The sequence below is a fragment of the Pleurodeles waltl genome, chromosome 8 (genome assembly GCF_031143425.1).
Source record: "Pleurodeles waltl isolate 20211129_DDA chromosome 8, aPleWal1.hap1.20221129, whole genome shotgun sequence".
Classification (NCBI taxonomy): Eukaryota; Metazoa; Chordata; class Amphibia; order Caudata; family Salamandridae; genus Pleurodeles; species Pleurodeles waltl.
Window position 1 is genome coordinate 1,431,385,847 of NC_090447.1, and position 20,985 is coordinate 1,431,406,831.

The 20,985-nt window shown below is 49.4% G+C and overlaps 1 protein-coding gene across 1 annotated transcript in view; it reads right to left on the minus strand.

Annotated features, from left to right (window-relative positions):
- The window catches only part of BRWD1 (bromodomain and WD repeat domain containing 1), a 1,722,898-nt gene that overhangs the window by 105,567 nt on the left and 1,596,346 nt on the right, over window positions 1-20,985 (minus strand). Inside the window, exon 39 of the mRNA XM_069202575.1 lies at window positions 5,226-5,407. Within this exon, the coding sequence (XP_069058676.1) occupies window positions 5,226-5,407 (182 nt within the window). The remainder of the gene's footprint in view (window positions 1-5,225; window positions 5,408-20,985) is intronic.

The following is a 20,985-nucleotide window of genomic DNA, read 5'->3' on the forward strand; positions in this document are numbered from 1 at the left end:
AGCTTAAGGGATCTCTCCCTCAAGGCCTTCGGCGCCATGGCCCGACAATCTGAATACGAGGTGGAATCGTGGTCCTTGTCCAAGCACCAAAGACAAACTCGGTACGGATCCGTCACCGACATGGTGCGATGACCATAACCACACAGCTTGAATCCTGTCTTTCTCGAAGACATGACTCAAAACAGTCAAAAAAGCATTGACAAACCTTCGAAGCAGAGTAGCTCTTTCCAAAAACTGCACATAACCGGCGCGGAAGGAAAAGAACTGACGTACGCGCGCCGAGACGGCGTCTATATAGACAACCGTGACGTCATAGACGACTCCGACGACGCTGACAGCGCACGCGGAGCTGGTCGACGCACGCTGATCCGAACGACGCCGTCCGAAGGCGCATGCGCAGCGTACTGCTCACAAAAACTCTGGATTCAAAGCGGACGCCAGGGAATTCTAAGATAAGGAAGCTGCAGCTAAAAGTCTCTATCAGATTACTAAATTTAGGGGTGTGTTAGGGCGAGAGGGCAGTAGCCAATGGCTACTGTCCTTGAGGGTGGCTACACCCTACTTGTGCTCCCTCCCTTTGGGGATGGGAGAACATCCCTATTCCTATTGGGCTAAATCCTCCAAAACAAGACAGAGGATTTTCCAAGGAGAGGGTCACTTCAGCTCTGGTCACCTTAGGGGTGGACCTGGCTGAGGGGGTGACTCCTTGTTTTTCTCATTCTCTCCCTGGACTTGCCACCAAAAGTGAGGGCTGTGTCTGGGGGGTGGGCATCTCCACTAGCTGGAATGCCCTGGGGCATTGTAACACGAAGCCTGAGCCTGTGATGTTCACTGCTAGGTGTTACAGTTCCTGTAGAGGGGAGATATGAAGCACCTCCACCCAGTACAGGCTTTGTTTCTGGCCCCAGAGAGCACTAAGGCTCCCACCCCAGGGGGTCAGAGACTCGTCTCTCAGTGGCAGGCTGGCATAGACCAGTCAGTTCTGCAATGAAGGATTGGGTAAAATACAGGGGGCATGTCTAAGATGCTCTCTGTGTGCATTTTTTTTTATAAATCCAGCACTGGAATCAGTTTGGATTTATTATTCTGAGAAGTTTGATACCAAACTTCCCAGTGTTCACTGTAGCCATTATGGAACTGTGGAGTTCGTTTTCACAAACTCCCAAACCATATATTTAATAAGGCCACACTGTACTTACAATGTCTAAGAACAGACTTAGACACTGTAGGGGAACATTGCTCATGCAGCTATGCCCTCACCTGTGGTACTGTGCATCCTGCTTTAGGGCTTTAAGGCCTGCTGGAGGGGTAACTTATCTACGCCACAGGCAGTATTTTGTGTGCATGGCATCCTGAGGGGGGTGACATGTCGACTTTCCCTTTTTCTCCCCACCAACACACACAATCTGCAATGGCTGTGTGCATGTGCTGGTTGGGGGGTCCCTTAGAGTGGCACAACACATGCTGCAGCCCTTAGGGACCTTCCCTGGTCACAGGGCTCTTGGTACCACTGGTACCTTTTACAAGGGACTTATCTGTGTGCCAGTGGTGTGCAAATTGTGGAAACAATAGTACATGTTTAGTGAAGGAACACTGGTGCTGGGGCCTGGTTAGCAGGGTCCCAGCACACTCTCAGTCAAGTCAACATCAATATCAGGCAAAAAGTGGGGGGTAACTGCAACAAGGAGCCATTTTCCTACAGTTTCCTTTTGCCATTTCTCTTTTTCACGTCTTATGGTATATAGTTTTATTGAAATCTTAAACAAAGAAAATGTCTTTCATTTATGCATTCATTCACAGCATCTAGCCTGTTCCCATACAGCTGAATTTTAAAAGCACCAACTGTAAGGAAATGACTCCTTGGCATGGTTACCCCCTGACTTTTTGCCTTTTGTTGATGCCAGTTATGACTGAAAGTGTGCTGGGACCCTGCCAACCAGGCCCCAGCACCAGTGTTCTTTCCCTAAACTGTACATTTGTTCCCACAATTGGTACAGCCGTGGCACACAGATATGTCCATTGTAAATGGTACCTCTGGTACCAAGGGCCCTGATGCCAGGGAAGGTCTCTAAGGGTTTCAGCATTTCTTATGTCACCCTGGGGAACCCTCACTCAGCACATGCACACTGCCTCACAGCTTGTGTGTGCTGGTGGGGAGAAAATGACTAAGTCAACATGGCACTCCCCTCAGAGTGCCATGCCCACCTCTAACTGCCTGTGGCATAGTTAAGTCACCCCTCTAGCAGGCCTTACAGTCCTAAGGCAGGGTGCACTATACCACAGGTGAGGGCATATGTGCATGAGCACTATGCCCCTACAGTGTCTAAGCAAAACATTAGATATTCTAAGTGCAAAGTAGCCATAAAGAGTATATGGTCTGGGCGTTTGTCAAACACGAACTTCACAGTTACATAATGGCTACACTGAAATCTGGGAAGTTTGGTATCAAACTTCTCAGCACAATAAATGCACACTGATGCCAGTGTGGGATTTATTGTAAAATGCACAGAGTGCATATTAAAGATGCCCCCTGTAGGAAGTTGGCTCTGTATGTACTATTTCAAAGTAAGAAATAGCATGTACAGAGTCCAAGGGTTCCCCTTAGAGGTAAGATAGTGGCAAAAAGAGATAATTCTAATGCTCTATTTTGTGGTAGTGTGGTCGAGCAGTAGGCTTATCAGAGGGTAGTGTTAAGCATTTGTTGTACATACACACAGGCAATAAATGAGGAACACACACCCAAAGACAATTCCAGGCCAATAGGTTTTTTTATAGAAAAATATATTTTCTTAGTTTATTTTAAGAACCACAGGTTCAAGATTTACACACAATACTTTAAATGAAAGGTATTTCACTCAGGTATCTTAGGAAATTTGAATCAACACAATATCATGTACAGTTTTAGCAAAAATGGCAATAAGCTATTTTAAAACTAAACAGTGCAATTTTCAACAGTTCCAGGGGGAGGTAAGTTTTGATTAGTTTTGCAGGTAAGTAAAACACCTTCAGGGTTTAAAGTTGGGTCCAAGGTAGCCCACCGTTGGGGGTTCAGAGCAACCCCAAAGTTACCACACCAGCAGCTCAAGGCCGGTCAGGTGCAGAGGTCAAAGTGGTGCCCAAAACACATAGGCTTCAATGGAGAAGGGGGTGCCCCGGTTCTAGTCTGCCAGCAGGTAGGTACCCGCGACTTCGGAGGGCAGACCAGGGGGGTTTTGTAGGACACAAGTCAGCACAAAAAGTACACCCTCAGCGACACCGGGGTGGCCGGGTGCAGAGTGCAAACAGGCGTCGGGTTTGCAATTGGTTTCAATGGGAGACCCAGGGGTCTCTTCAGCGATGCAGGGAGGCAAAGGGGGGGGGGGGGGGGGGGGCTCCTCGTGGGTCGCTCCTGCACTGGAGGTCGGATCCTTCAGGTCCTGGGGGCTGCGGGTGCAGTGTCTTTACCAGGTGTCGGGTACTTGGAAGCAGGCAGTCACGATCAGGGGGAGCCTCTGGATTCCCTCTGCAGGCGTCGCTGTGGGGGCTCAGGGGGGTCAACTCTGGCTACTCACGGGCTCGCGGTCGCAGGGGAGTCCTCCCTGTAGTGTTGTTTCTCCGCAGGTCGAGACGGGGGCGTCGGGTGCATAGTGTAAAGTCTCACGCTTCCGGCGGGAAACGTGGAGTCCTTTAAAAGTTGTTTCTTTGTTGCAAGTTTTGGTTTCTTTGGAACAGGGCCGCTGTCCTCGGGAGTTCTTGGTCCTTTTAGATGCAGGGTAGTCTTCTGAGGCTCCAGAGGTCGCTGGACCCTGGGGAACGCGTCACTGTTGCAGTTTTTCTCGAAGTGGGGAGACAGGCCGGTAGGGCTGGTGCCAAAGCAGTTGGTGTCTCCGTCTTCTCTGCAGGGCTTCAGGTCAGCAGTCCTTCTTCATCTTAGGTTGCAGGAATCTCTTTTCCTAGGTTCTGGGGGCCCCTAAATACTCAATTTAGGGGTGTGTTTAGGTCTGGGGGGTTAGTAGCCAATGACTACTAGCCCTGAGGGTGGCTACACCCTCTTTGTGCCTCCTCCCTGAGGGGAGGGGGCACATCCCTAATCCTATTGGGGGAATCCTCCATCTGGAAGATGGAGGATTTCTAAAAGTCAGAGTCACCTCAGCTCAGGACACCTTAGGGGTTGTCCTGACTGGCCAGTGACGACTCCTTGTTTTTCTCATCATCTCCTCCGGCTTTGCCCGCCAAAAGTAGGGCCGTGGCCGGAGGGGGCGGGCATCTCCACTAGCGGGGATGCCCTGTGGCGCTGTAACAAAGGGGGTGAGCCTTTGAGGCTCACCTCAAGGTGTTACAGTTCCTGCAGGGGGAGGTGAGAAGCACCTCCACCCAGTACAGGCTTTGTTCCTGGCCACAGAGTGACAAAGGCACTCTCCCCATGTGGCCAGCAACATGTCTGGTGGGTAGCCGCCACAACCAGCTTTCTGAAGTAATTAACTGAATGACTTCAGCATGGGCGCCAGGGCACACTCCAGTCTGCATGAAGTGTCATCTCAAGGTATTTCCAGTATCATCTACAGTTAATGTGGGATTCTGATGTCTTTTACCTGTGCTTTTAGGAATGGGTCCTCCAAAGAAACCTTGATGGGAATCACATCCACCAGAATGACAGGAACAGTTCCTCACTCTCAGGTGTCCCTCTAATCTCATTGGGCAAACCAGCCTTCTAAGCCACGTTTCCTTTCCCAAGATAACCTAGCCTAAGAAATAAAGCTGAGGCAAGGTTGAATGGTTCTACAGTTTGTTTTTGTGATTGACTCCTTGCACTTGCCACAGCTATGGAGATGTTAAACCCTAGAGGTTTCATACTCACTTATATGCAAATAAACTCACAAATCAGACAAAACCTATAGCTATAAAATAAAAAAATCTTTTCTAACCATTGAAAGTAAAAGGTTTTGAAAGAACCATGTGAAGGAATCCAGCAAGAAAGGAGTATTTTAGGCATATGTATTCAAAATCAAGAAAATATTAAAATGACATTATATGGCATAGAAGAATAAGAGTTTAAAGAGTTCAAAGGCATTATGCTTTGGATAAGTATCCTCCACTGAGCTATTATTTTTTCTGAAGACTCTAGTGATGCATTTTACAAACTTTGGAATTAGAGGAATAATATCCAGCAGAACAGTTTTGAAAACTCCATACCCAGAGAATTCTTGTTACCAAGGATATATTTATTTTATCCATCCACTTCGTACCTGATGATTCTGTTGAACTTGTACTGTTGAAAGCATTTCTGGCTGCTGGTTTACGTTGAGATATCAATTTATAATCTGTCTCACTACAAGTACTGCTGCCAGAGGTGCTTGCCATGGCTTTAATTTTTGGATCACAGGATTCTTTGCTTGTAGCAGGCTTCCATTTTGACTGCCCCGTTGAACTACAAAGTAACACACACAATTTTCATGACTGTGGACATCTGATAACAAACAACTTTGTTAGAAACATATACAAAGGAAGGCCATATGAGAATTTGCAGACAGGAATTATCATATCTAAAAATGGAAGTTGATAGAATACTTGCAAGTTAGTATAAATGTAGTGCGCCACAATACAAATTGACTGGTATACATTTCAAATCAATTCACATTCTAAGGGAATTACCAGTTAATGCATCTGAAACTCAGAGAGGTAGAGAAGAACAAGTTACTTGCCTTCGATAACGATTTTTCTGGTGGATACACTAGCTACCTGTGGATTCCTCACCTTATGAATTCGTCCTTGCGCCAGTATCCGACGGAAAGTCTTCTTCCTAGCTGTCCACGTCGACGAGGAATGTCATAATAGCACAGCTCCACGTGAATCCGTCTGACGTCACCGTGCCAATAAGAGGTCCTCGTCGGCGTGCTGACGTCAGTTTCACCCCATTTTTTTACGTGCCTTTGAGGCGAACAGGTGAGAACCGATGCATAAAAAACTTAAAAAATACATATACCCAAGAACACTTCCCATAATTGCATATATTCACATGAAATATGAATATCAAATTATACACATATATACATATATATATATAAACCTTTGATACTATATCTGTGCAATCAGGCAGGCAACGGGGAGGCGGGAGGGACTGTGAGGAATCCACAGGTAGCTAGTGTATCCACCAGAAAAAGCGTTACCAAAGCTAAGTAACTTGTTCTTCTGACGAATACAACTACCTGTGGATTGCTCACCTTATGAATAGAGTCCCAAAGCAGTATCGCACTCGGTGGTGGGTGCCCGCCTGATTACACCAAGAAATCCTGCAATACCGAGGGTGCAAAATGGCCGTCCCAAGTTGCCGCCTTACAAATGTCCACTATTGGAACCCCTCTTGCCAGGGCCGAAGTGGCCGACTTAGCTCTGGTGGAATGGGCCCGGATACCCTCAGGGGGAACTTTCTTCGCCAGTGAGTAGCAAACTTTTATACAAAGGATGACCCACCTGGAGATAGTTCGCTTCTGGACCGCTCTGCCCTTCCACTGTCCAACATACCCCACGAACAGCTGATCCTCCAGACGAAAGTCTTTTGTTCTCTCCAAGTAGAAACTAAGAGCCCTTTTAGGTCCAACCGATGGAGTCTCTCTTCATCTTTAGAGGGGTGTGGAGGAGGGTAGAAAGAGGGAAGGGTAATAGTCTGTCCCATTTGAAAAGGAGTGACAACTTTTGGCAGGAAAGCTGCCCTGGTTTTTAGCACCACTTTATCAGGGAAAAACATGGTAAAGGGAGGTTTAATGGAAAGGGCTTGAAGCTCCCCAACCCTTCTAGCAGAGGTAATTGCAATGAAGAAAACAGTCTTAACGACTAAAAATCTTAACAGGCATGAATGCATGGGTTCGAAAGGCGTACCCATCAGAAATGTCAAAACCAGATTTAAATCCCACTGAGGCATGTGAAAGGGCGTGGGAGGAAACTTATTAACTAAGCCCTCAATGAACCTATTTACAATCGGAGATTTGAATGAAGAAGGCTGCTCCGGAAGGCAAAGAAAAGCAGACAGAGCCGCTAAATAGCCCTTAACTGTAGCTACCGCACATCCTTTCTTTGCTTAATCAAGAGCAAACAAAAGAACATCTGAAAGGTGGGCCTTTAAGGGATCTTTTTGATTCTCTCCGCACCAAACCACAAATTTTGCCCACCTACCGGCATAAATGGATTTAGTGGAGTGTCGCCTGGACGATAGAATAACATCCACTACATCCGGTGGGAGAGAAAAGGAACTCAGGTTGCCCCGTTCAATCTCCAGGCATGAAGGTGCAGGCTCTGGAGATGGGGGTGTAGAACCTGCCCCTGCGACTGTGAGAGGAGGTCTGCCCTGAGTGGGAGATGGAGCGGAGGGCACTGAGAGAGTTGAAGAAGGTCTGAGTACCACACCCTTCTCAGCCAGTCCGGTGCCACCAAGATGACTTGGACCTGGTCTTGGCGAACCTTCCTCAGAACCCGAGGAGTCAAGGGTATGGGGGGGAACGCGTAAAGCAACTGGCCACTCCAGGACATCTGAAACGCGTCCCCCAATGCTCCTTGCATCGGATACTGGAGGCTGCAGAACAACGGACAGTGCGCATTCTCCCGAGTGGCGAATAGATCCACCTGAGGCGAACCCCACATCCCGAAGATGTAGAGGACCAGATCCGGATGAAGACGCCACTCGTGGTCTACTGAGTAGTGACGACTGAGACCGTCCGCACGTACATTCAGAACTCCGGCCAAATTATTTACTATTAAGCAAATCTGATGGTCCTGAGCCCAGGACCAGAGTCGCAGAGCCTCTCTGCAGAGAAGGTACGACCCTACCCCTCCCTGCTTGTTTATGTACCACATCGCGGTAGTGTTGTCCGTCAGGACCTGAACTGACTGACCACGAAGGGAAGGGAGGAAGGCCTTGAGTGCCAAACGTAGTGCCCGCAGTTCCAACAGACTGATGTGCAACATCTGTTCCGCTGGAGACCAATGACCCTTGATCTCCAGGTCCCCCAGATGAGCTCCCCACCCTAGAGTGGAAGCATCCGATACCACTGTGGCCACTGGCGGTGGTAGCGAAAACGGTTTTCCTTGGGAAAGGTTGCCGTCCACCAATGAAGATCCGCTGCAGTGTCCCTGGAGATCCTTATTGAATCCCTGAGATCTCCTTTGTGCTGGAACCACTGCCTGCGGAGGCACCACTGAAGAGCCCTCATATGCCAGCGTGCATGAGTGACCAACAGAATGCAAGAAGCCAACAGACCAAGCAGGAGTAAGACTTTGAGGACTGGAACAGCCGCTCCATTCTGAAACATTGGAATCAGCGCCTGAATGTCACGAATCCGCTGAGGCGGGGGGTAGGCCCGAAACAATGTTGTGTCCAGTACTGCCCCTATGAACAGGAGGCGTTGAGAGGGCTCCAAGTGAGATTTGGGTACGTTTACCAAAAAACCCAGATCGAACAACAACTGGGTTGTCATCCGCAGATGAGACAGCACAAGCTCTGGAGACTTGGCTTTGATTAACCAATCGTCCAGGTAGGGGAATACCGCTATTCCCTTCCTTCTGAGATGTGCTGCAACCACTGCCATCACCTTCGTAAAAACTCGAGGAGCTGAAGTAAGCCCAAACTGAAGGACCGCAAACTGATAGTGTTGCGACCCCACCACAAACCGGAGATACTTCCTGTGCGACTTGACTATCGGAATATGAAAGTACGCATCCTGCAAGTCGACAGACACCATCCAGTCTCCTTCGTTCAACGCCAATAGCACCTGCGCTAGGGTCAGCATTTTGAATTTCTCCTGTTTGAGGAACAAATTCAAAATCCTAAAGTCCAGGATCGGTCTTAAACGACCGTCCTTTTTGGGGATCAGGAAATATCTTGAATAACAACCCTGACCACTTTCCTGCACCAACTCTATTGCGCCCTTTGATAACATGGCCAGAACTTCCTGTTGTAGCAACAGAAGATGGTCTTCTGAACAAAATGAAGGACGGGGGGAAAGGGAGGAGGGGACTCCTGAAAGGGGAGAGCATATCCTTTTTCCACAATCTTTAACACCCAAGAGTCCGTTGTTATCGACTCCCACTTGCGGAGAAAAAGACTCAGCCTTCCCCCTACAGGAGAGGTATGAACGATAAAGTGGGGAAAACTAGGGCTGCTTCTGCTGTTGTCCACCAGAGGAAGGAGGATGATGATGAAGGCTGCTGGACTGCCCCTCTAACTCTACCTCTGCCCCGCCCTCTAAAGGAACGATAGGGTGGATTGGCAGGTTGTTGGGCAGAGTACTGGGGCCTCCGAAAGGCAGAACCGCGGGCAAACCCCCTGAACCTGCGAAAAGGTCTATAAGGAGTAGCAGTGGTAGTCTGTAAGCCTAAAGACTTAGCTGTTGCCCGACTGTCTTTAAACCTCTCAAGGGCAGAATCCGCCTTTTCTCCAAACAACTTCTCACCATCGAATGGTAGATCCAACAAGGTGGTTTGAACGTCTGAGGAAAACCCGGAGGACCTCAACCAGGCGTGCCTCCTAGTAGCCACACATGTCCCCATGGCCCTGGCTACCGAATCCGTTGTGTTCAGGCCTAGACTGTATAATCTGCTGCGCAGCCGCCTGCTCTTCCGAAAAAAGGGATCCAAAGGGCCTCTGTACATCCTGCGGTAGATCTCTGACCATCTCCTTAGCAGAGTCCATAAGGGCGTGGACATACCTGCCCAGCACACAGGTAGCATTTGCAGCCTTGAGCGCCATGCTGCACGATGAAAAGATCTTTGAAAGCTGCTCCATCCTTTTGGACTCCCTATCAGTTGGGACCACAGGGAATGTTCCAAGAGCAGACTTCGCGGAGCAAGACGCCTGGACTACCAAGCTTTCAGGAGTTAGATGGCGTGACAGGAAACCCGGATCCCCGTGTGCACCCCTATGTCTCCTCGCTATTGCCCTGTTCACCGCCGGAGTCGTAACCGGTTTCCTCCACAGGTCCAGAATGGGCTCCGTCAACGCCTCGTTGAAGGGCAGTAAAGGATCAGCAGTGGACGTAGAGGGATGCAACACCTCAGTCAACAGGTTGTTTTTCACCTCCGCCACAGACAAAAGCAAGTCTAAAAACTCTTCTGCTTTTCTGATCACTGTATGAAAAGATGCTGCCTCCTCTGTAAACTCCCCCGGAGATGCACTGTCCCACTCCGGGGAAGTATCCAGGCCGCTTGCAGACCCCAAGCCTTGGTACTCATCCAAAGGCCCAATCTCACCCTCTTCTAACTGCCTGTACTCTTCCTCCTCCAGGAGTCGTAATGCCTTTCTCCGGGACCTAAGGCGTGATTCCAAAGTCGGCGTCGATAATGAATTTACCGACGCTGAAGACTTCGAACCCCAGTAGGGCACAGGAAGAGATGGATGACTCCTAGCATCACCCGGCGCTGGCGTTGGTGTCGACACGGACTCCAATGACGTCTTCTGCGTAGTCGGCTGGCATAAAGGCGATGGGGCTGGCCGGGAAGGAAACAACATAGACGTTGAATGACGTGGCGATGGCGTCGGCTGACGCGATGATGGAGCCACTGACCCAGCTGGTGAATATCTTCCACGAGGAGACATCCTCGGCGCTGATCCGACACCTTCAGCAGGGCAAAACTGCATAAACGGAGCCACCTTAAACGGCGCCGGGGAGCCCAAGTCAAACGCCAATGGCCCGGTGGGACCCGCCGGTGCACCAGCAGGAGCCATGGACTGGGAAACGCTGCCGGATCCGCTCCTGGAGCCGGGAAAGCACGATATTGCTGTTTTTGAGCCTGCTGCACATCAGGCTCCTGCGGTGCCGGTGAAAACTGAAGGCTATGAGGGGTCACCTCATAGACCGACAGCGCCGGAGATATATCCGGACTCCTGGGCTGAGGCGTCACAGTAGGGTTCACCTCCCATGCACTTTGGCGTTGAGTAGAAGGAATCCTCGACTGGCTCCGCTCAGACCGGCGCCGAGAGTCATGATGGCATCGTGAATCATGGTGATGCCGCTTCTTATGCTTTTTTGGCGAAGCATGGGACGAAACGCTCTTATGGCCCCTCTTCTTGGCTTTCGCCTCGAAAAGCTTAGCCTCTTGTTCTTTTAGAGCCTTAGGGTTCATGCTCTGGCACGACCTACACCCCTTGACGTCGTGCTCCGAGCTAAGACACCAGATACAATCCAAATGGGGATCGGTTACCGACATCCGACTTCCACATTCTTTACAGGGCTTAAAACCCGATTTCTTTGGGGGAGACATTGTAACCACCAAAACGCAACAGTAATCAACGAGCCAGGAAAGAAAAACCGTTAGCGTCAAAGGCACGGAAAAAAGGAAACTGACGTCAGCACGCCGATGAGGACCTCTTATTGGCACGGTGATGTCAGACGGAGTTACGTGGAGCCGTGCTATTATGACGTCCTCGTCGACATGGACAGCTAGGAAGAAAACTTTCCGTCAGATGCTGGCACAAGGATGAATTCATAAGGTGAGGAATCCACAGGTAGTTGTATCCACCAGAAGTACAAGTTACTTACCTTCGGTAACGAAATATCTGGTAGAGACATATTCTAGTTGCAGATTCCTTACCTTAGAATTTTCCCCCAGGCATCAGACTGGATCCGGAGATTTTTCTTCGGGCAATACCCTTGTGCGTCGGTAGGTGGCGTCGGTCGACTACGCAGGCGTCATGGTTGCCGTGATGATATCGGGAGTAGTACATAGACCCCGCCTTCGCGCAATGACATCAGTTTCTTCTAACAACTATCCACGCCAGAGCGCAGAGCCGCTAAGAACAGTGAGATTGGTGCGCCTGAGCTAAGGACCTGAAAGGGGGAATCCCTGTCCCTAGAAATCAATTTGCAGTCGGGGAGGATGGGTGGGCGGTAAGGAATCTGCAACTAGAATATGTCTCCACCAGATATTTCGTTACCGAAGGTAAGTTACTTGTACATCTGATAGAGACTTCTAGTTGCAGGTTCCTTACCTTAGAATAGATACCCAATGTAAGGAAATGCCTCCTTGGCATGGTTCCCCCCCCTGACTTTTTGCCTTTGCTGATGCCAAGTTATGATTGAAAGTGTGCTGGGAACTTGCTAACCAGGCCCCAGCACCAGTGTTCTTTCCCTAAACTGTACCTTTGCTTCCACAATTGGCACAGCCCTGGCACTCAGGTAAGTCCCTTGTAAATGGTATCCCTGGTACCAAGGGCTACTGTCCTGGAGGATGGCTACACCCTCTTTGTGCCTCTTCCCTGTGGGGAGGGTGGCACATCCCTAATCCTATTGGGGGAATCCTCCAAAACTAAGATGGAGGCTTTCTAAAGGCAGGGGTCACCTCAGCTCAGGGCACCTTAGGGGCTGTCCTGACTGGTGGGTGACTCCTTGTTTTTCTAATTATCTCCTCCAGCCTTGCCGTGAAAAGTAGGGACAGTGGACGGAGGGGCGGGCATCTCCACTAGCTGGGATGCCCTGGGGCGCTGTAACAAAGGGGGTGAGCCTTTCAGGCTCCCCGCCAGGTGTTACAGTTCCTGCAGGGGGAGGTGTGAAGCACCTTCACCCAGTGCAGGCTTTGCTCCTGGCCACAGAGTAACAAAGGCACTCTCCCCATGTGGTCAGCAACTCGTCTGGTTGTGGCAGGCTGGCAGAAACTGGTCAGCCTAGTACTAGGAGTCGGACTGATATTCAGGGGGCATCTCTAAGATGCCCTCTGGGTGCATTTTACAATAAATTCCACACTGGCATCAGTGTGCATTAATTGTGCAGAGAAGTTGGATACTAAACTTCCCAGATTTCACTGTAGCCATTATGGAACTGTGGAGTTCTTGTTTGACAAACTCACAGACCATATATTCTTTATGGGTACCCTTCACTTACAATGTCTAAGGTTTAGCTTAGACACTGTAGGGGCATAGTGCTCATGCACATATGCCCTCACCTGTGGTATAGTGCACCCTGCCTTAGGGCTGTAAGGCCTGCTAGAGGGGATGGGCATGACACTCTGAGGGGAGTGCCATGTCGACTTAGTCATTTTCTCCCCACCAGCACATACAAGCTGTGAGGCAGTGTGCCTGTGCTGAGTGAGAGGTCCCCAGGGTGGCATAAGACATCATGTAGCCCTTAGAGACATTCCCTGCCATCAGGGCCCTTGGTACCAGGGGTACCATTTACAAGGGGCTTATCTGTGTGTCAGGGCTGTGCCAATTGTGGGAACAAAGGTACAGTTTAGGGAAAGAACACTGGTGCTGGGGCCTGGTTAGCAGGGTCCTAGCACACTTTCAATCATAACTGGCATCAACCAAAAAACATGTCAAAGAGGCATTTCCTTACACCAGGAAAGTAGGAGTAAAGTTCTGTAAGTTTCCTTAGGACACACTAAAAGTCATGAATAGAGTTATTGCAAGAACCAAGTAAGACTGCAAACAACAAATGGTGGATTCCTGAACCAGATGACCTGCAGAGGAAGGAGACAAAGTCCAGAAGTCAGAAGAAGGAAGGACAGGTGCCCCTGCCAACCCAGAAGAGGGTGCAAAAGAAGAGTCCCTGTTTAGACGAAGACTGCAGAAATGCACCCAAGGAAGATGTCAGCGGGTTCCTGTGTGATGCAATCGATGTCCCACGAAGAGAAGTTGGATGCAGGCGAGTTTTGGCACTGAATTCGTCCAACAAGCCTTGGTTCCGGCAAATTCGCGTTTTGCTTTAAAGTGGTGCTGTCTGGACCCAGGAGGGACCTGGGGGCCTCAACTCTGTGTGAGGGGGAAGAGGGTGCTCTCAGCACTTTCGAGAGCCATCAGAAGATCAGACAGCACCCACGGGAGTCCCAGAGAACGGGGACAAAGGAGGAGCAAAATGTGGTTGGTGCAGCACTACAAAGGAGGGTCCCACGCCGTCAGAGGTCAACTCAGCGAGTTGAGTGTTGCAGGATAGAGTGCTGGGGACCTGGGCCAGCCTGTGCACGAAGAAATTTAGCAAATAGTACACAGAGGCCTCAGGAGGTGAAGATGATGTGGTGCACAGGGGTACTGTCGTACTCGGGGAAGGCAAGGTCTTACCTCCTCCAAATTGGGACAGCAGGACCTCAGGACAGTCTGTGTCAGAGGGATCCACCACCTGTGTTCCAAGGAGCACGCTCATCGCCAGGAGAGGAGTCCAAGAGAACCGGTCATTAACTTAGAAGGTGCCTGCTTGAGCAGGGAAGTGACTCTGTCACACCACTGGAGATTTCTTCGGTCCTTCTGGTGCACGGGGAAGACAGGGAGTCCCCTGAGTGTGCACTCCTCGGAAACTGTTGCAGTTGCTGGCTGGAGCTGAAGTTGCAGAGGCAAAGTAGCCTTCTGGATACTTTGTTGCTGTTACAGCAGTTCCTGAAGCAGAGGAAAAGTAGCCCTTCTGGATACTTTGTTGCTTTTACAGCAGTTCCTGGAGCAGACTGCGGTTGATCCGAGGTCAGAGCACCAAGTAGTAGTTGCAGAGGATTCCTGCTGGAAGCTTGCAAGTAGAATCTGAAGAGAAACCCACAGGAGAGACTCAGAATAGCCCTGAGACGGGGATTGGCTACCTTATCAGATATGGACCTATCAGGAGGGGTCTCTGACGTCACCTGCTGGCACTGGCCACTCAGAGGCCTCCAGAGTGTCCCCACACCTTGGAAAACAAGATGGCTGAGGTCTGGGACACACGGGCAGAGCTCTGGGCACCACCCCTGGGGTAGTGATGGACAGGGGAGTGGTCACTCCCCTTTCCTTTGTCCAGTTTTGCACCAGAGGAGGGGCTGGGGGGTGGTGTGGGTCCCTGAACCGGTGTAGACTTGCTTATGCAAGGAGGGCACCATTTGTGCCCTTCAAAGTATTTCCAGAGGCTGGGGGAGGCTACCCGTCCCCAGCCTGTAAAACATATATTCAAATGGAGAGGGTGTAACACCCTGCTCCGAAACAGAGGAAATGCTTTGTTCTGCCTTCCTGAGACTGATCTGCTCAGACCCCAGGAGGGCAGAACCCTGTCTGTGAGGTGGCAGCAGCTGTAGCTGCAGTGCAAGTCTCAGAGAGCTGGTTTGGCAGTACTGGGGGTCCATGGTGAAGCCCCCAGGATGCATGGAATTGAAGCCCCAATACCAGATTTGGAATGGGGGCAAAATTCCATGATCTTAGATACTTTACATGGCCGTATTTGGAGTTACCATTGTGAAGCTACATATAGGTATTGACCTATATGTAGTGTACGCGTGTAATAGCGTCCCGCACTCACAAAGTCCAGGGAATTGGCCCTGAACTATGTGGGGGCACCTCTGCTAGTGCAAGGGTGCCCTCACACTTAGTAACTTTGCACCTAGCCTTCATTAAATGAAGGTTAGACATATAGGTGACTTAAAAGTTACTTAAGTGCAGTGAAAATGGCTGTGAAATAGTGTGTGCACTATTTCACGCAGGCTGCAATGGCAGTCCCGTGAAAGGCTTTGTCTGAGCTCCTTATGGTTGGAAAAAGAAATGTAGCAGCCCATAAGGATCTCCTGGAACCCCAATGTCCTGGGTACCTAGGTACCACATACTAGGAACTTATAAGGGTGGCCCAGTGTGCCAATTGAAATTGGTAAATGAAGTCACTAGCCTATAGTGACAAATTTAAAAGCAGAGAGAGAATAAGCACTGAGGTTCTGATTAGCAGAGCCTCAGTGACTCAGTTAAGCACTACTGACAACACACACATTAGGCCACAAACTATGAGCACTGAGGTCCTGGCTAGCAGGATCCCAGTGACACAGTAAAACACACTGATATACTGTGGGAAAGTATCATCTTTCTTGGCATGTTACCCCCATTTGTACCTGTAAGTCAGTATGTTTTTGCCTGTCTCACTGGGATCCTGCTGGTCAGGACCTCCGTGCTCATAGTTTATGGCCTAATGTGTGTGGTGTGTATAGTGTTTGTGTCCCTGAGGCTCTGCTAATCAGAACCTCAGTGCTTATGTTCTCTCTGCTTTTAATTGTGTCACTATAGGCTAGTGACTTCATTTACCAATTACAATTGGCACACTGGACCCCCCTTATAAGTCCCTAGTATATGGTACCTAGGTAACCAGGGCACGGGGGTTCCAGGAGATCCTTATGGGCTGCAGCATTTCTTTTGCCATCCATAAGGAGCTCAGAAAAACCCTTCCACCGGCCTGCCATTGCAGCCTGTGTGAAATAGTGCACACACTATTTCACAGCCATTTTCACTGCACTTAAGTCACTTATAAGTCACCTATATGTCTACCCTTCACTTGCTGAAGGTTAGGTGCAAAGTTACTAAGTGTGAGGGCAACCCTTGCACTAGCAAAGGTGCCCCCACATAGTTCACGGCCAATTCCTGGGACTTAGTGAGTGCGGGGACGCCACTACATGCGTGCACTACATATAGGTCAATACCTATATGTAGCTTCACAATGGTAACTCCGAATATGGCCATGTAAGGCGTCTAAGATCATTGAATTGTCCCCCCCCATTCCAAATCTGGTATTGGGGAGCCAATTCCATGCATACTGGGGGCTCCACTATGGACCCCAAGTACTGCCAAACCAGCTCTGAGGCTTGCAATGCAGCTACAGCTGCCACCTCACAGACAGGGCTCTGCCCTCCTGGGGTCTGGGAGGCTCAGTACCAGGAAGGCAGAACAAAGCATTTCCTTTGGGAGGAGGGTGTTACACCCTCTCCCTTTGGAAATAGGTATAACAGGCTGGGGAGGGGTAGCCTCCCCCAGCCTCTGGAAATGCTTTATAGGGCACCGATGGTGCCCTCCTTGCATAAGCCAGTCTACACTGGTTCTGGGACCCCCAGTCCCTGCTCTGGTGCGAAACTGGTCAAAGGAAAGGGAAGTGGCCACTCCCCTGTACATCACCACCACAGGGGTGGTGCCCAGAGCTCCTCCAGTGTGTCCCAGACTTCAGCCATCTTGCTTTGCAAGGTGTGGGGACACTCTGGAGGCCTGAGTGGCCAGTGCCAGCAGGTGACGTCAGAGACCCCTCCTGATAGGTCCATACCTGATAAAGTAGCCAATCCCCCTCTCAGGGATATTTAGGGTCTCTCCAGTGGGTTCTCTTCAGATTCTACTTGCAAGTTTCCAGCAGGAATCCTCTGCAACTACTACTTCATCGTCTGACCTCGGATCAACTGCAGCCTGCTCCAGGAACCACTGTAACAGCACTAAAGTATCCACAAGGGATACTTTTATTCTGCAACTTCAGCTCCAGACAGAAACTGCAACAGTTTCCACAGTGTGCACGCTCTGAGGACTCCCTGTATTCACCCTGAACCAGAAGGGCCAAAGAAATCTCCAGTGGGAAGACGGAGTCACTCCTCTGCTCACACGGGCACCTTCTATGTCGATGACCGGTTCTCTTGGACTCCTCTCCTGGCGATGAGCGTGCTCCTTGGAACACAGAGGGTGGACCCCATCGACACAGACTGTCCTGAGGTCCCTCCTGGGTCCAGATAACGCCTAGTTGACGCAAAACGTGACTTTGCCAGAACCAAGGCTTGTTGGAGGAATCCAGCGCCAAAACTCGCCTGCATCCAACTTCACAACATGGGACATCCTTTGCATCACGCAGGAACCCACTGGCATCTTCCTTGGGTGCATTTCTGCAGTCTTCGTCCAACCGGGGACTCTTCTTTTGCACCCTGTTCTGGTTGGCAGGGGCTCCTGCCCTTCCAGGAACTTTTTTCGACTTCCGGACTTGGTCTCCTTATTCTGCAGGTCTTCAAGTCCAGGAATCCACTGTTTGTAGATTTGGTTGGTTCTTGCAATAATCCCAATCACGAGGTGTAGTGTGTCCTAAGGAAACTTTCAGTACTCTACGTCTGCTTTTCTGTGCTCCGGGGTGGGGTAATTTTCTTACCTTGACTGTATTCTTACTCTCCCAGCGATTCTGCACACACTACACTTGTCTAGGGGGAATTTGTGACTCGCATTCCACTTTCTTAGTATATGGTTTGTGTTGCCCCTAGACCTATTTTCTCCCATTGCATTCTATAGCATTTCCTATTGTTTGCACTATCCTATGTCTAATTACTTACCTTATTTTGGTGTCTAGTGTATATATTGTGTATAATGCTTACCTCCAGAAGGAGTATTGCCTCTAAGATATTTTTGGTACTGTGTCACACAAATAAACTACCTTTAATTTTGGTAACACTGAATATTGTCTTTACTTGTGTATACGTACTGTGTAACTATAAGTGGTACTGCATGAGCTTTGCATCTCTCCTAGTTCAGCCTAAGCTTCTCTGCTATAGCAACCTCTATCAGCCTAAGCTGCTAGAACACTACTACTTCACTAATAAGGGATAAGTGGACCTAGTATATGCTGTAAGTACCCAAGGTACCCAGTACAAACCAGGTCAGCCTCCTACACATACACTCACAAATATGCCAAAAGTGGAGGTAACCTTTGCTAGAAAGAGGCTACTTTCTCATAGACATGAAGTAGCATGACACCACCTACAGATGCACAAGGGAGTTGCTATCAAAATTCTCCAGATCCAGTTTGGTAACTGGTGGAATTCACAACGTGAGGAATCTGCAGATATAATTCTCTATTAGTATGTCCTGTACTCCCTGAGATGGGAGGGAAGGCTCTGAACTGCACCATACGTAGGACAGCTCCTACGAAAATGAGCTTCTGCGAAGGAGTTTGGTGTAATTGACATGCTGATCAAAAACTGCAAAAATGTCAGGAGGTTCGAGTTCTCTAGAGGCGGTCTATGACTGGTGAGCTCACCTTCAACAGCCAGTGATCAAGGTAGAGAAAACTGTTGTCACTAACCTCTGAACGTATGTCTCGTCCGCTGCCATTACTTTTCTCAACACCCAACGAACACTGGTGTTGCTGAAGGGTAGCACGGGAAATTGAAATGCTCTTGGCCTACCTTGAACTGCAGTTAGCATCTGTGGCACTGCAGGGCTGGCAAATTAAAGTATGTGTCCTGCAAGTCCAATGCCCTCATCCAGTCACCCGGGCCCAGGGGACAGAACCTGGGTCAGTATAAGAATCTTCAATTTGTCTCTCTGCAGAAAGGTATTTTGAGGGTAAAGATTTAAAATAGGAAGAAGGTTTTCCTTCCTCTTTAGCACAAGGAAATAGCAGGAGTGGCAACCAGTCCCTATTTCAGAACCTGGTACCCTCTTTTTGGCCTCTATGGCCAGCAGGGCGTGCACCTTTTGCAACAGGATGGAAAAAAGCTCCCTCCTCTGAAAGCTGCCCTAATGTGTGCAGACAATGCTGAAAGCTGGAAAGCAATGGAAGGACATCACCCACTGAAAGATCTGACGGGCTCACCTGTTAGATGGTAATGTTTGATACCCCTGGAAACTATGTTTGGTCCTGCCTCCCACAAGGTAGTCGTGCAGCCCTAAAAGCAAACTAAAGCGGCCTGGAGGATGATAACACAGGGGAAGGGGAGTTGGAAGTTGGCTGCTCCTAGTGACCTGTCTGCCTGATCCCAGTGTTCAAATGGGTGTCCGCTGCAAGGACTGTATGCCAAAACTCCGGAGTAGCCTTGAAACGGGCGAAACTTATGTGAAAAAAGACTCCCAAAGAAGGTGCAATGGCCTAGTTCTCTCAAGCGTTCCAGGGAAGATTTTGCCTTCACACTATATGGACGAAAGCCGTAAAAACACATTCATAAAAGTGATTCTTAGACATCCCTAAAAAAGGCTGTAAATCTCATCCAAGAGTGGCAACTGAGCACAGCACTACTGCCAACTGCCCAGCTCCAGTAATTTGCCATATACATGCTCCACTGCATGAAGAATTTGGCTACATCTTGAATGGCTTGAGACTGGAAGGCCTTAAACTCGCCAGAGACTACCAGCAACATCTCACAGACCATGTCCCAACAGAGCATGTGTATAGCACCCAAGTAAACAACTGGCATTAACTGACCTCCAGGCAAGGCTGGCTGGTGAAAAATATCTCCAATGTCTCAATCCTCTAACTGTACAGAGGGGTCACAGAGAATGAATTGGGGTCCATCTTGCACAAGGGAGGCTGGACCACCAGGCATTATGGAGTGGGATGTTGGACCAAAAAGTCAGAGTCGCCTGACACCTGTCGGTGGCATCTGGCTGTAGTAAGTGCTCAGAGGACACCTGCCCAGGCTATAACATGTCTGTGAGAGCATTAGCTTTAACTTCACAGAAGAAAGTTAGAAGTCCAAAACCGCAGTAGTGGGTCTAATGAATATGGAAATGGAAGCACTTTCTTGTTTTGGTGTTCCAGGAGGTGGTTGAACCAACTCAGTATGAAGGGAAAATATGGAGCCCATTGACCTATTTTATGTCTATATATAGGTTGCCACCATCATAATGTGGAGTTAAGCCATCCTCATCATGTTTCCAAGTGATGGTAGACACTGAGCAAAGTCTGAGCCCAAACACTGGTGGTGACTCCACTGCAGACGCAGTGTTTTGTCGGACTATGATTGTTTTGAGCCTGGGTGCTCCGGGGTGAATTCAGGAAGCAACTTAGATTGGGGCAGAGAACACCCGGAGTGGAAGTCGGCAGTGAAGACAGTGAGGAACCCAAATCGTCTTCAAGAGGCACAGACAGAGCAGAGGATGGTTCCGCCAGTGGTAACCTGATTGGAGGCCCCTGTGGATCCTTGGGGTCCAAAGGTGGCCCAGAAGGAACCATGAGAGTCCCAAAGATGTGCAACATGCCTTGTAAAGGCCTTGATCAGTTGCAGTGTCACAGATGATCTGGGAAAACTCTGGGTGCATCAGGATCAATTGTGGAATCGGCTCCTTGATAGAGGATTGGGACTGAGACAATCACACATTGAATTCTTCATGACATCACTGGAGATAGAAGGTGGGGATGAGTTCTGCTTGACCCTCTTGTGTGTCCGCTTTTACTTGGGCATAATGTCATGGCCTGATGCCAACACCATAGGCCCCCAAGCACCATAGGCAAGCGCAGCTTAAAACCTGAGGGCCTCTGGGGCAAGATGAAAAAACTGTATATAATGAAACAAATAGAAAAA